The sequence below is a fragment of the Anolis carolinensis genome, chromosome 4, assembly GCF_035594765.1.
Source record: "Anolis carolinensis isolate JA03-04 chromosome 4, rAnoCar3.1.pri, whole genome shotgun sequence".
Lineage (NCBI taxonomy): Eukaryota > Metazoa > Chordata > Lepidosauria > Squamata > Dactyloidae > Anolis > Anolis carolinensis.
The window spans coordinates 12058594-12074721 of record NC_085844.1 but is presented as its reverse complement, the minus strand read 5'-3'; the positions used below and the strand labels follow the sequence as shown (position 1 = coordinate 12074721).

The 16128-nt window shown below is 40.4% G+C and overlaps 1 protein-coding gene across 3 annotated transcripts in view; it reads left to right on the top strand.

Moving 5' to 3' along the window:
* The first annotated feature begins 12983 nt into the window (after window positions 1–12983).
* khdrbs3 (KH RNA binding domain containing, signal transduction associated 3) overlaps window positions 12984–16128 on the top strand; it is a 116132-nt gene continuing 112987 nt past the window's right edge. For 2 of the 3 annotated variants that reach the window (XM_062980002.1, XM_062980003.1), the window contains exon 1: window positions 12985–13300. In XM_062980002.1, the coding sequence (XP_062836072.1) occupies window positions 13210–13300 (91 nt within the window). In that variant the 5' untranslated portion in view covers window positions 12985–13209. Of the gene's footprint in view, window positions 13301–16128 lie in introns of all 3 variants that reach the window. The other variant, XM_062980004.1, reaches the window with a different exon arrangement.

Below are 16128 nucleotides of genomic sequence, written 5' to 3'. Positions count from 1 at the left end.
TGTCTATTCTGCTTTGATCAGACCACACTTGGAACATTGCTTCCAGTTCAATTCAAGAAGGATATCGACAAGCTGTACGTGACCAGAGGAAGGTGACTGAAATGGTAAAAGATTTGGAAACCATGAGTCCCTATGAGGAGTAGCTTTAGGGAGCTGGGTATGTTTAGCCTGAAGAAGAAAAGGTCAAATGGGTAACATGGTAGCCAATTTTAAATATTTGCAAGCTTGTTTTCTGTTGTTCCAGAGGCTAGAACATGGAACAATGGATTCAAACTACAAGGAAAGAGAAGTAGAATCTCTTTAGGAAAACATTAGGAAAAACCTTCTTACAGTGAGAGCTGTTTAACAGTGGAATCTGCTGCTGCAGTGGTTCTCAACCTGTGGGTCTCCAGGTGTTTTGGCCTACAACTCCCCGAAATCCCAGCCAGTTTACCTGCTGTTAGGATTTCTGTGAGTTGAAGTCCAAAACATCTGGGGACCCACAGATTGAGAACCACTGTGCTACTGCTTCAGATGCTGGTGAAGTCTCCTCCTTTGGAGGTTTTTCAAGAGAGATTGGTTGGCCATCTGTCAGGATTGCTTTTATAACATATTCCTGCAAGCCAGAATGGGGGTGGGTTGGATGGTTTTTCTGATGTCTTTCAACTCCATGATTTTATAATCATGTTTGTGGCATAATGATGTAATAATTTCTATTAAAAGAAAGCTATAAGGTCACACTATCCTGAATTAATCTTTAAATCCAGTGATCCCACATAAAAACAATCAGTTGGAGAGAGAAAAAGGAACTATTGACAATTGATACAGTGCACACAAGAAAACAAAATCACACTCTAACTGTATTTAGGATTGTAACCCAAGACCAAAATCCAATAGTTATACTGGTAGTACATAATTTTCAGTTGGTGTGCCTGTCACAGTGGTTGCGTCTACTCTTTTGTAAGGGCAGGTAAAACTCTGGGGAGCAGCTTGAAGCCACTGACTGGGCATGGAAACTGTCCATCTGAATCCAGGGAAGAAGAGAAGGCAGCTGCCATCCTTCCATTTGTCAGTCAATCAGTCATTTTATTTAGATCCTTTTCTCTGAAAGTGGAACTCAAGGCCACTTATAGAGGTAAAAGATATGCAAGTAAATCCACATATGGCCAAAAATATATGAAGATGAAAATAACATCAAATTATCTATAGAATTAAATTTATTTAAAGCATCTATTTATAATCATAGGTTAAAAGCACAGCTTTTTTTAAAAAGCAGGACAGCACTAATTTGGGAAATCCATTGTAGGTTTGTTCTTAAGTTGAATTTGTATGTAAGTCAGAACAGGGACATTTTTAAAGTGTAACTTCGTACACACACGCACCACATATATTTTAGCTTTGGCGAGCATAGGGAAGGGTTAGCACCTCTGAGTTGTTTGTTTTGCTGTCTGTGTCCCTGCTCAGAAGATTTCACCACACATTCTATCCTTGTGATAATTGTGTTTTGAAAAAAATTGGCTTGTTGTGGAAACAAGGGTTGCTGATAAAGCTTCAGTGGAGACTCCCTTTTCTCATTATAACTCTTTCAGAAGTGAATTTCCCTTCCTGGGGATAGATTTATCTTAGTTCCTGTTGTTTCACCCCATTCTAAACTATTATTCATATGTAAGTTGGATGTTTGTAGCTCGGGAACTGCCTGTGTATATAAAACAGTTCCCAAATACTTATTTGGTTGGAAAAGTCTTCACTTGATAGTAAAAGATAACAAAGTTGGATCCAGTCAAGCCTCCCTGGAAAGGGAATTTCAAGGCAGTCACCAAGAAGGTCCTCAGTTACATTCTCTCCAAACATGCCTATGAAACAGGCAGGATTGAAAAGAAACTTTCCTAAAGCGTTTTGAATACAGATAGACTTATATGGAAAGCCTGCCTGAACCTAAGACATACTGGATTCTGTAGATCGCAAGTGTGGAGGAACAACACTAATTGTACAGTATAGGTTTATCCTTGAGCCCTGGAAGGAATAGAAGGGCGTCAGGTGCCATGCAGGAAGATACAGTCTCAAAAGTAATACTGTTGGTATAAGAAGAGCTTATACCAGCATAAGCCATCTGACAGATCTCATTCTGCAGAATTTTTCAGCATTTTCTCAACAATTTCGATTAATTAAAACAACCGAAATCATATGCTTCAAGGGAAAATAAGCCCACTTTAGAGGAACATTACTGCTACTCTTCGTATTTGAATAGAAAAATGAGAAACTACTGAACAAATACCTTATACTATTTCTAGTGTGTGCTACAAAGATGGAGATAGTCAAAGTACGGAAAAATATAAGTAAAGAATTGGATAAACAGAGTAAAGGCCATAGCTCTATCCGAAAAATTGACATAAAGTATGATGAGCGAGAGAAGAAATAAATGAGAATTTGAGGTTACATGGAAACCATTTTTAACAGCTACCGTATTTGTGCCAGAATGATAGCAAATTTAAACCACCTTCAGATCAAGTGATATTTTGGTTGACAATTGGACAATAGAAAGGAGGATAATTTAACAGAAGAGTAGTCTGTTGTCTGTGACTCGTGAATGGGAGGGAGAGTGGCTAGGGTAACACAAAATTTTAGATTGTGATTTACTGTATTATGATATTGTATATAACGTGGAAATAAAAAAACACTAAAACAAATAATCAAATATAAAGGTTAAAAAACAGATAATACTTCTGTCTGTTTTCATTTTAAAGCAGGCTCATTCAACGTATTTCCCGACTTTTGCTAAACATGTTCATGGCAACAACATTGTTTTGCTGTTTGCACAACTCTTAAGCCACAAGTGTGTTAAAGGTAACATTGCAAAACAGTTTTCAGAGGTCAGATGATTGCTATTATTATTTGCCAAAGAAAGTATAAGAGGCCAATGTTTCAATGAGAAGAAATACTAGTGTAGTTGGTTTTTGAACTCCCCTTCCCACCCCCATTATAAACATTCTTGCAATTCAGCTCATGGATTATTTATAAGCCTTTTCTTTTCCTTTCTGATCAATATCACATATTAACACAGTGTATTTTGCTGAAAGAGTAGTCAGTGTGAAAGGCAGAAAGAATAATCAAAAGCAATGGAATGCTTCCTTGTTCTGCATTTGTAGATCACCGAGAATAAATATGGTTCTGGTTTGGCTTTATAAAAGTTCACCTTAGAGTGAACCGTTATAAAGAGTGCTGGTGTTTCACCAAATGATAATTCCCAGTATTTCATAGTATTGAGTCATTGCAGTTAAAGTGGTGTCAAGCTGCATTCATTCTGCAGTGTAGATGCAGTGCAATTGGTCATTTTACTCCATTTTTCATGGATGGTTGAGAATTTGCACTGGTGCTCTGACAATGTTAGCTGCAAGGACTTTTGCTTTATTTACTTTCATTCTCTGGACTACATCAAAAAGTGATTAATTGATGGCACTCATGAAGGCCAAAGGAAGACGCTATCCAAGCTTTCACAGCCATAGAGTAAAATAAAAAATAGGACTTTGATACATCAAGTTTGACTAGGTAGGATATGAACATGGTGGTGGATAAACATGGTCACATCAATACTTTTCATACCAGATCTCTACTTATCTGATAATGGCAATATCTTGTTTTTCCATTAGAGCTATTTCTCACTCTCTCCTGAAGAATAAAAGCATCACATTAGTGTAATTCTGCTGCTCATTTGCCATACAGCTTGAATATCCTTTATCTGAAATGCAGGGGTCTAGAAGTGTTTTTGGATCCTCCTCCCTAGATTTTGGAATACTTTTACTTGCATACAGTATATGTACATAATGAGATATCTTGAAAATCTAAACATGAAAATCATTTATGTTTCATAAACACCTTATATACAAAATTGTCCACGTGGGTGGCTGAGATAGTGACACTTTTGTTGTCTTATCATTTGATGTACATAATGATTTTGTTTCATGCACAGAATGACTAAAATATTGTATAAAATTTGCAAACGATGTATATAAGGTGTCACGACCCGGCTGCAGGGCACCAATAACCATACACAGAGGCCAGAATCTATCTAATATCTTTATTGAAGGAGTATATAAAGTTAATAAAAACAAGTGTAGAAAATAGTCCAGAATTAGACCTTTCAGGAAAGGTCAAAATTAGTCCAAAGAAACAATGTCCAATATGAAATATTAAGGTCCAAAGTTATAATCCAATAACCGAAACACTCACTTTGCCAGGCAAAGTGAGGGGAGATGACAAGGTCCTTTAGTCCAAGAACTTGAACGAGGCTAGGAAATAACTTGACTCTCGGAAAAACAAGGCTTGAATACAAGACAGCAAGGAACGAGAAACAAGAACAAGATCCGTGGTGTTTACTTGGCAAAATCCGGGAAACAAGGCAAGGCTGGGTCTTGGAAAGCAAGGCAAAATCCGTGGAAGAACAAGGCTGGAAAACGAAGGCTTGAATCAGGAACAAAGGCTTGGAAGCGGAGTAGCTGTCCACACACACTACTCCAGTTGCTGACGAATTGACTCCGCAAGAACCCTCCGGGAGCAAGGAACCTAAATAGGCCTTGTTTTCCCCACCAGAGAACACTTCTCTGGGGAACCAGAACCGAAAGTCAATCTCTGTGTCCAGATGTATGACTCCCTAAAATTTCTCATGGGAACAGGCTTAATCATCTGAATGCTTTGCTGCTATTCTCAAACTCCTGCGATTAGCCTGTTGCACTCCCTTTTGCTGGAGAATGTAATTACGGCGCGAAAAAGGGGGAGAACTCGACCCCGGGCTTGTTTGGGAGATTTCTGGAAAACAAACCTCCTGCAGGTGCAAAGGCTCAATTTCTGGCTGAAATGGTTCCCTTTCTGGCTGAAATGGAGGAAAACCCAAGTTCTCCTCTTCGTCAGTCACAACAGCACTAGGAATGGGACTACAATGCCCATGAGTCATCACATAAGGTGATGTGGAACAAATTAATGTTGTATGTAGATTTGGATCTCTTCTTCAAAGTATCTGTGAAGCATTCAAAAGTTCAATTCAATTCATTCAATTCAAATACAGTAGAGTCTCACTTATCCAATACTCACTTATCCAACATTCTGGATTATCCAACACATTTTTGTAGTCAATGTTTTCAATATATCGTGATATTTTGGTGCTAAATTCATAAATAAAGTAATTACTACATAGCATTACTGCGTATTGAACTACTTTTTCTGCCAAATTTGTTGTCTAACATTATGTTTTGGTGCTTCATTTGTAAAATCATAACCTAATTTGATGTTTAATAGGCTTTTCCTTAATGCCTCCTTATTATCCAACATATTCGCTTATCCAACATTCTGCCGGCCCGTTTATGTTGGATAAGTGAGACTCTATTGTAAAATAAATTCATATAAAAAATCTGAAATATGGAACACTTCTCATCTGATCCCAAGCATTTTTGGTAGGGAATACTCAAACTGTATTAATATCTTGGCTGATATATAAATAGTAGACTAGAGCACTAATTTTTTGCTCCTTAAAAGCAGAGACCTAAATTTGATGACTGTATATAAAATGGCAAAATCATGACTTGATGTCTGGACTAAAAAAAATCAATCTGCAGATTGCTGAATCCATGTACAAGGAGAACTGATCTATCTGTCCTTCTGTCTACATGCTATCTACAAGTGACCCCAAGAATTTTGTAGGCTTTCTTAGGTAAAGACTATCAGAGGGAATTTTTGTCAGTTCCTTCTCTGAAACAGAGCTTTCCAAACCATTACTTTGCTGCGGTGTGTAGGAGTGTCGCTCAAACCTAACGAGAAACTTCTGAGTCTGTGTGAAATAAGCGAAACCACGGAAACGTGGAAGCATAAAAAGGTGTCTTTATCTAGCATTTTACCAAATATTCATCCCATCAACCTTATACATCTTATTAAAGTGGTATGTCAGTGGTTCTCAACCTGTGGGTCCTCAGGTGTTTTGGCCTACAATTCCCAAAAATCCCAGCCAGTTTACCAGCTTTTAGGATTTCTGGGAGTTCAACGGGGACCCACAGATTGAGAAATACTGTGGTAAGTAGTTATGTTATTAGTTTCACACAACTTGTTTAAAAAATCTTACACATATTTACATATTAATATCCATAAATAACAAAAATCTTGGAAGGATAAGTTATTATCTTACAAATCAAATACATATTTTTTAAAATATAAAGATTTTCATAAGATTGTATCCCTATAGACCAGGCATGGACAAACTTATGCCCTCCAGGTGTTTTGGACTTCAACTCCCACAATTAAGTGGAATTTGTAAGTCGGAACAGGTACATTTTTAAAGTGTAATTCCAGCCAAATATGTGTGTGTGTGTGTGTGTGTGTATGTGTATGTGTAAGCTTTGGATAGCACAGAGAAGGACTAATACCCCGTGTTGTTTGTTTTGATGCCTGTATCCCTGTTCAGATTCTAAATCTAACTTTCCATCCCTGTGATCATTAGATTTTACAAAATTTGGTTTGTTGTGAAAACATGGAGTGGTGATAAAGTTTTAGTGGAAGATGACTCACCTATGATAAAAACTCTTCCAGGAGTGAATTTCCCATCCGAGGGTAGATCTCTCTCACTTCCTGTTGTCTCACCTCAGTTCTTAACTATGAGACATTTGTAAGCTGGATGTTTATAATCAGGGTTCTTTCTCAATTCTAAAAAGCTAGAAGGGGGAAAAACCCAGAGGGGACTTTCATCCAAATGCTATATAAATTGCAGTCCCTGCTGCCCCATTCATTTTATAATAAGAGCAAGAGCAACCATGAGCAAACTTCGGCCCTCCAGGTGTTTTGGACTTCAACACCAGCTGTTAGGAATTATGGGAGTTGAAGTCCAAAATACCTGGAGGACATAAGTTTGCCCTATCTTGAGCAAGAGACTGCTTGTATTTCATTTTTTCTCAATCTTACTTCCTGTTGATTCACCTCCTTTATTAACTAGTCATTTGTAAGTTGGATGTTTGCAATTTAGGGACTGCCTGTAATTTGAAAGTTTTTGCACATACATATATATACATACATATATACATATATACATATATATATATATATATACACACACACACACACACACACACACACACACACACACACACACAAGCTGTTGAGAGTGAGATAAAGCCCAACTTTAGAGTCCATATTGCTGTTGTCATGCTGAAAGAGTTCCAGAGTTCAGTTGGCAACAAACATCAACTTAAAGTCCAGCCCAAGGTCAACTAAGCTGACAGTCCAAAAAAAGTAGTCAAAAGTGACAGCCAGAATCCAAAACAATCCAAGGTATAATCCCAGAACCAACAAAGCTGATAATCCAAAGCAAGCATCTTCAAGGTATGGTTCTCCAGATGGAAATTTTCTAATAACACATACACTCTCTTCTAATTTCTGCTCTAAAAAGATCACATGTGCTACAGCAATATGAAGGCAAGTTTCAGTTTCCTCTCAGAACTAAACCGAGCCAACACTAGGTCTTCCCAGTGACTAGACAAATATGTTGTGCCCCATCCAATCTGATGAATGGCAATAGAACACATATTAATTCAAAGAATCATGGAGTTGGAAGAGACTTCGTGGTCCATTCAGTCCAACCCCCTGCCAGGAAAAGCGGGAAAATCACTTTCAAAGCACATTGAAAATCACTTTCAAAGCACATTAAGCATGGCCATCCAGCCTCTGCTTAAAAGCCTCCCAAGAAGCAGCCTCCACCACACTACGCTGCAGAGGGTTCCACTGCTGAACAGCTCTCACAGTGAGGAAATTCTTCCTAGTGTTCAGGTGGAGTCTCCCTCCCCCTAGTTTCAAGCCGTTGTTCCATGTCATAGTCTGCAGGGCAGCAGAACACAAGCTTGCTCCGTCCTCCCTATGACTTCCCCTCACATATTTATACATGGCCATCATGTCTCCTCTCAGTCTTCTCTTCTGCAGGCTAAACATGCCCAGCTCTTTAAGCTGCTCCTCATAGGGCTTGTTTTCCAGACCCTTGATCATTTGAGTCACCCTTCTGTGGACACATTCCAGTTTGTCAACATCCCCGTTAAATTGCGGTGCCCAGAACTGGATACAGTGTGATTCCAGGTGTGGTCTGACCAAGGCAGAATAGAAGGGTAGCATGACTTTCTTAGATCTATACCAGGCATGGGTAAACTTCGACCCTCCAGGTGTTTTGGACTTCAGTTCCCATAATTCTAAAACACCCGGAGGGGCGAAGTTTGCTCATGCTAATCTAGACACTAGACTCTTATTTAGCCCATTGGTTTTTTTGCCACCGCATCACATTGTTGGCTCATGTTTAACTTGTTGTCCACAAGGACTTCAAGATCTTTTCCACACGGCCTGCTATTGAGTGAGGTATACCGCATTTTGTATCGTTGCATTTCATTTTTTTTGCCTAAGTGGAGTATTGTACATTTGTCCCTGCTAAGCTGTGCTTCTCAACCTGTGGGTCCCCAGGTGTTTTGGTCTGCAACTCCCAGAAATCCCAGCCAGTTTACCAGCTGTTAGGATTTCTGGGAACTGAAGGCCAAAACATCTGGGGACCCACAGGCTGAGGACCACTGCTGTGGAGGCTCATTGTTAGTTTTGGTCAATCATTTCTCTAATCTATGAAGATCATTTTGGATTCTGCTCCTGTCTTCTGGAGTGTTGGCTCTCCCTCCCAATTTGGGGTTGTCTGCAACTTGATGATCATGCTTTCTAGCCCATCCTCTAAGTCATTAATAAAGATGTTGAATCATAGAATCATAGAATCATAGAATAGTAGAGTTGGAAGAGACCCCATGGGCCATCCAGTCCAACCCCCTGCCAAGAAGCAGGAAATCGCATTCAAAGCACCCCCGACAGATGGCCATCCAGCCTCTGCTTAAAAGCCTCCAAAGAAGGAGCCTCCACCACAGTCCGGGGGAGAGAGTTCCACTGCCGAACAGCCCTCACAGTGAGGAAGTTCTTCCTGATGTTCAGGTGGAATCTCCTTTCCTGCAGTTTGAAGCCATTGTTCCGTGTCCTAGTCTGCAGGGCCACAGAAAACAAGCTTGCTCCCTCCTCCCTATGACTTCCCCTCACATATTTGTACATGGCTATCATGTCTCCTCTCAGCCTTCTCTTCTGCAGGCTAAACATGCCCAGCTCTTTAAGCCACTCCTCATAGGGCTTGTTCTCCAGACCCTTAATCATTTTAGTCGCCCTCCTCTGGACGCTTTCCAGCTTGTCAACATCTCCCTTCAACTGCGGTGCCCAAAATTGGACACAGTATTCCAGGTGTGGTCTGACCAAGGCAGAATAGAGGGGGAGCAGGACTTCCCTGGATCTAGACGCTATTCCCCTATTGATGCAGGCCAGAATCCCATTGGCTTTTTTAGCTGCCGCATCACATTGTTGGCTCATGTTTAACTTGTTGTCCACAAGGACTCCAAGGTCTTTTTCGCACACACTGCTGTCAAGCCAGGCGTCCCCCATTCTGTATCTTTGCATTCCATTTTTTCTGCCGAAGTGAAGTATCTTGCATTTGTCCCTGTTGAACTTCATTTTGTTAGTTTCGGCCCATCTCTCTAGTCTGTCAAGATCGTTTTGAATTCTGATCCTGTCTTCTGGAGTGTTAGCTATCCCTCCCAGTTTTGTGTCGTCTGCAAACTTGATGATCGTGCCTTCTAACCCTTCGTCTAAGTCGTTAATAAAGATGTTGAACAGAACCGGGCCCAGGACGGAGCCCTGCGGCACTCCACTTGTCACTTCTTTCCATGATGAAGACGACGCATTGGTGAGCACCCTTTGGGTTCGTTCGCTTAGCCAATTACAGATCCACCTAACCGTAGTTTTGTCTAGCCCACATTTTACTAGTTTGTTTGCCAGAAGGTCGTGGGGGACTTTGTCGAAGGCCTTACTGAAATCCAGGTAGGCTACATCCACAGCATTCCCTGTATCGACCCAACTCGTAACTCTATCGAAAAAAGAGATCAGATTAGTCTGGCATGACTTGTTTTTGGTAAATCCGTGTTGACTATTAGCAATGACCGCATTTGTTTCTAAGTGTTTGCAGACCACTTCCTTAATGATCTTTTCCAGAATCTTTCCTGATATCGATGTGAGGCTGACCGGACGGTAATTGTTTGGGTCATTCTTTTTTCCCTTCTTGAAGATAGGGACCACATTCGCCCTCCTCCAATCTTCCGGGACTTCTCTTGTTCTCCAAGAACTCTCGAAGATGATTGCCAGTGGTTCTGAAATAACTTCCGCTAGTTCCTTCAATACTCTTGGATGTAGCTGATCTGGCCCTGGGGACTTCGTTTAGAGTGGCCAGGTGTTCCTGGACAACTTGTTTCCCTATTTGGGGTTGGATTTTCCCCAATCCTTCGTCCATTCCATGTTGCTGAGGTTGAAGATGGCTTTCTTTTTGTGAGAAGACTGAGGCAAAGAAGGCATTAATCAGTTCTGCCTTTTCCCTGTCGCCATCACCCCATCTTCTCTTTGCAGTGGCCCTATCGCCTCCTTTTTCTTCCTTTTTCTACCAACGTAAGCAAAAAAGCCTTTTTTGTTGTTTTTTATGTCCCTGGCAAGCCTGAGCTCATTTTGCGCTTTAGCCTTGCGAACCTTTTCCCTGCAGGTGTTGGCTATACGTTTGAATTCTTCTTTGGTGATTTCTCCCCTTTTCCACTTCTTGTGCATGTTGAACAGAACCGGGCCCAGGACAGAACCCTGATGGTGGCACTCCACTCGTCACCTCTTTCCAGGATGAAGAGGAAGCATTAGTGAGTACCCTCTGGGTTCACTCACGTAACCAATTACAGATCCACCTAACTGTAGTTTTGCCTAGCCCACATTTGACTAGTTTGCGTTGCTGTGAGTTTTCCGGGCTGTATGGTTATTGTCTCCTGATGTTTTGCCCACATCTATGGCAGGCATTTTCAGAGGTGGTGAGTTATCTCACAACACACATCAGGAGAGAATACTTCTGGAACATGGCCATATAGCCCAGAAAGCTCACAACCCAGTGATTCCAGTCATGAAAGCCTTCAACAACACATTTATTTATTTATTTATTTACAACATTTATATCCCGCCCTTCTCACCTTGAAGGGGACTCAGGGTGGCTTACAAGTTATACAGTAGATAAGTTATAAGTTATACTTATCCAACATTCGCTTATCCAATGTTCTGGATTATCCAACGCAGTCTGCCTCCCAGTCGGATCCACAGCTGTTTCTCTAGGCCGCAAGGACTGAACTTTTTACAGATTTAATTTCCAACAATGTTGCTACTATAAATTCATTTTATGCAATTCTATCTTTATTTGTAGTCCATTTGTTAGTAGCCAATGTTTTTGTAGTCAATGTTTTCAATACATTATGATATTTTAGTGCTAAATTCATACATACGGTAAATTACTGTACTACATAACGTTACTGTATATTGAACTGCTTTTTCTGTTGATTTGTTGTAAAACATGATGTTTTGGTGCTTAATTTGTAAAATCATAGTGTAATTTGACATTTAATAAGTTTTTCCTTAATCCCTCCTTATTATCCAACATTTTCACTTATCCAACATTCTGCCGGCCTGTTTATCTTGGATAAGTGAGACTCTACTGTATATACATACATTATTAGTATACTACAATATAAGCACTATATAAGCATTGTATACTATTATATTGAACTATACGACTATTTTGCAATATTATTAGTATTGCTCCTGACACGAAAAAAATAGTAATTACATGTAATATATCCAATTATAATAGTGTATTATTATTACACTAGCTGTGCCCGGCCACATGTTGCTGTGGTGAAGTATGGTGGTATGGGAAATAAACTATTGAGGAATTGGTGGTAGTTAAGGTAAAGGGTAAAGGTTTTACCTTACATCAAGTCCATTATAAATGGGTAATATAGCTGTGTGGAAGGGCCTTGAGTCTATACTGCCATATAATCCAGTTAAAATCAGATAATCTGTATTTTATAGGCAGTGTGGAAGAGGCCTAAGTGAGGCCTAAGTCTGCCTGTCCCCTGGGCTGAGTGGGTTGCTAGGAGACCAAGTGGGCGGAGCTCAGCCTTTTAACTGGCAGCAATTGGATAAAAACAATTCTTCCTCTCCCTCTAATTAGGACTTTATTTTTGTTTTCTTTTTGTTGTATGAACGTAGAGGCATGGATGAGGGGTTGTGCTGCCAAGTTTAGTGTTTCTGGGATGTGTAGTTTTGTTGTTTTGTCCTAGGCCGAAATTTCATTACCCTTTTATATATATAGATAGATTGTATTCCATCATATTATTATCACTATGATATGTATATGCAATATATTATAATATTAGTATAGTATAATATGAGTATTATATACAATTATTTGACTAGTTTGTTTGCCAGAAGGTGATGGGGGAACCTTGTCGAAGATGCTATATCCACGGCGTTCCCTGCATCTACCTTGCTTGTAACTTCTTCTCCCAATGTGGTCCAAGGAAGGCAAAAAGTTGGACATCCCAGTCTTCTATGAAATCTGGTTTTACAGAATTGTTTTCATTACAAAATATATCTGGAGCTATGCCTTTAAGGGTTATATAGCAAGCAAGCAAGCAACACTGAATGGACTCCCTTCTTCTAGACGTCCGATTTTCAACTTGACAGGACAAAGGAGTCTTCACTGAGACTTCATTCCGCTTTGAAGGAACACAAGGAACAAGAAACCCTAAGCCTGTTGGGGGCGCGCATGCGCACTACGACAAGCCTCACGCAGGGTGGAGTAACTAACGGCCAGCGCTCGCGCCGCTCCCTTTGTCTTCGCCGGAAAGAAGCCAGCCAATCAGGTCCTGGCAAACACTTCCTCGCGCTCTCTCTTTGCCCAATAGTTCACAAACGTGGGCGGGGCCTGTCCGTTGGAACGCTCGGGCGCCCAAACCGCCCGGGAGGAAAAAAGGGGAGGAGCGTTCCGCCAGGCGGTGGGCGTGGCCTGGAGGGCGGCAGCCTATATAAAGCGAGCCACAGCGGCGTGCTAGCCTCAGTCGCGGCTGGGAAAGCGAAGGGAAGGAAGCGCGTGCGAACATACGTTTGGTTTTTTTTTTTTAAAAAAATCCGTGCCTGGCGAGAGTTTGTGCTACTTTTCCCGAGTTTTATGCTCTCCCTTTCCTCCTGCTCTTGTTTTGAGGTTTTAATTTGAACTCGCCAACGAGGATTAACGAATAATACCCGTGGGTGCAAGACTTCCAGGCCGGTGGGAGGGCCATGGAGGAGGAGAAGTACCTGCCGGAGCTGATGGCCGAAAAGGACTCCCTGGACCCTTCCTTCACCCACGCCTTGAGGCTGGTCAACCAAGGTGGGTTTCAGCCCCTGGAGGGACTCGCTTTTGTTATTGCATCTTCTGTTTCTGCCTCTTTGGGTTTGGTGTTTTGCTTCCTGGATCCCTATTTCGCTAAGAAGTGAGTAGGTCTCAAGAAAAGGAGGCAATTTTCAGTCCAATTCAGTTACCTTAGTGTCATAGACTAGCATAAAAGGAAGACAGGCAGAGAAAACATGAAAGTAGTAGGGTATAATTCATATTTAATTTATATATAGATCTCAAGAACAAGGTAATATTCTGTTCAGTCATTTGTTAAGGTCAGTGTAAAAGAAGACAACAAAGTGGCACCTAACCATAGGTTAGACAAAGCAATGGAGTGTAAACAGCAATGAACAATTCAACCTGGGTTGCTGTGTGATTTTTGGGCTGTATGGCCATGTTCCAGAAGCATTTTCTCCTGACGTTTCACCCACATCTATGACAGGCATCCTAGGAGATTGTGAGGTCTCTTGGGAACTAGGTAAGTGGGGTTTATATATCTGTGGAATAATGTCCAGGGTGGGAGAAAGAACTATTGTCTGTTTGAGACAAGTATGAATGTTGCAGTTGGCCTCCTTGATTAGCATTGAATAGCCTTGCCGCTTCAAATCCTTGCTGTTTCCTGCCTGAAAGGATTCTATGTTGGGAGGTGATTAGCTGGCCCTGATTGCTTTTTGTCTAGAATTTTGAGTGTTCTTTATTTACCATGTCAGACTGAACTGAGAATACATTGAAGTCCACAAGCATGTGGACAATTTCAAGAGAAAGGAGCAAACAATGAAAATGAACAAAATATGGCTACCAGTATTAAAATTCTAAAATTAGGTCAGTAAATAAAGAACAACACTCTGAAAACAGGGAAATTCCAGACATGAAACAATCAGGGCCAGCTAACACCTCCCAACAAAAGATTCCCACAGGCAGGAAGCAGCCAAGCTTTGAAGCTGTAAGGCCATTCAATGCTAATCAAGCTGGCCAATTGCAACATTCACACTTGCCTCCAACAGACAGGAGTTCTTTTTCTCACCCTGAATATTCCACAGATACATAAACCCCACTTGCCTAGTTTTCAACGCCTCACAACCACTGAGGATGCCTGCCATAGATGTGGGCAAAACATCAGGAGAGAATGCTTCTGGAACATGACCATACAGCCCAGAAAACTCACAGTAACCCAGCAATTCTGGCCATATGAAAGTCTCCAACAACACAAATAAAATCCGTATTTAATAATGATAACAATAGGTGTTGGGTAGCCGGCACACTGAACAAAATAATAAACTTGATCTGTATATTGCCCCAACTCCCCGTAGGAGACTCAGAGTGGATGACACAGGCATGGGCAAACTTTGGCCCTCCAGGTGTTTTGTTAGGAGCTGTAGAGGTTAAAGTCCAAAACACCTGGAGGGCCAAAGTTTGCCCATGCCTGGGCTAACAACATAAAAGGCCAATATTCAGTGTCTAGAAATAAATACATGCACACATTGTTTCACATGTTTACCTGAATACTTGTAAAACAATTTTTATTGACCTAGTAGTATAAAAAACAAGGGCAAAATAAAATTCATGCTTAATATGACCTAATGAATGAGCCAAATGAAGTTACGAGGATTCTTATCGTTATCTGTTCCTGGTTTGTCAGTATTATCAACCATAGTGGGAGAAGAGGATAATAGTCTTACAATCATAGACCAGCATAAGGAAAGAAAAGCACGTGAATTAAGGTGGCACATGAAACCATAAGATACATAAACCAAGGTGGCATTAAACAATGAAGGAATAAAATGCATATTTAGTAATAGCTAAAAGTATGTTGTATCACTCTTAAGATCAGGGTTTGTATTCATCACCCAGCCTTATGTGCTTCACATGGCTACCTGAATAGTTGTAAAAGAATTCTTTATTTTATTATCTTTTCCTGAATTATCAGTATTATCCACCACGGTGAGACCAGGGGAAGAGTGAGTAGAACGAATCAAGCCCTTTGGGGACCAGAGTGGAGGATGAGTCGAAGTGTGATCCCCCCCCTTTTATTTTCTGGATCTCTTTTTTCATTAGGATTGAGTAAATATTTAATTCAGTCAAATTCAGTAATCTGCTAGGATCATAAAAGAAATAAGCATAAAGGAAAACTGGCAAATGGAAATAGGTGGCACCAAATACAGGTTTATCCAAAATGGTTGGGATCAGAAGTGCTCTGTATTTTGGAATTATTGCATATCTAATGCATGAATTTTACCTCTGAGGTAGAATCCCTGTCTAAACAGAAAATGCGTTTATGCTTCATAGGCACCTTATTCACGTAGCCTGTAAGTAAATGTTAATGATTTTTTTTGTGTTTGTGTACCTTGAACCACTAGAAAGCAAAGGCATAACTATCTCAGCTACCCACGTAGACCATTTAAAGTATTTGAATTTTGGAATTCCATATAAGTGATGCTCAACCTGTAATTGGTTAGGGTGGTAGATCAGGATAAAAAGGCAGTGTTTTACTGTAAGGCACATAAACAAAGATGTCTTTAAATAGTATGAACACAAAAGTTCACATTTAATCATTATCTTAATAATCAAATAATAAGGCACAACAGTACGCAAGCCCAAGATTGGGTTTTAATCCCCAGCCCATGTGCCTCGCAAGGCTACCTGAGTACTGTACTTCTAAAAGGACTCTCTTGTCATTTTGTATTGATTTGTCCATTTTTATCAATACGTATCAGTTTCAATAATAATTTGAAACAAAAGATCATTACAACAAAGCAGCATATTTTTTCTGGGCGGAGGCAATTTTTTCTAGATAATTTTGCTCCCTGTTTCCCCAAAAAAGT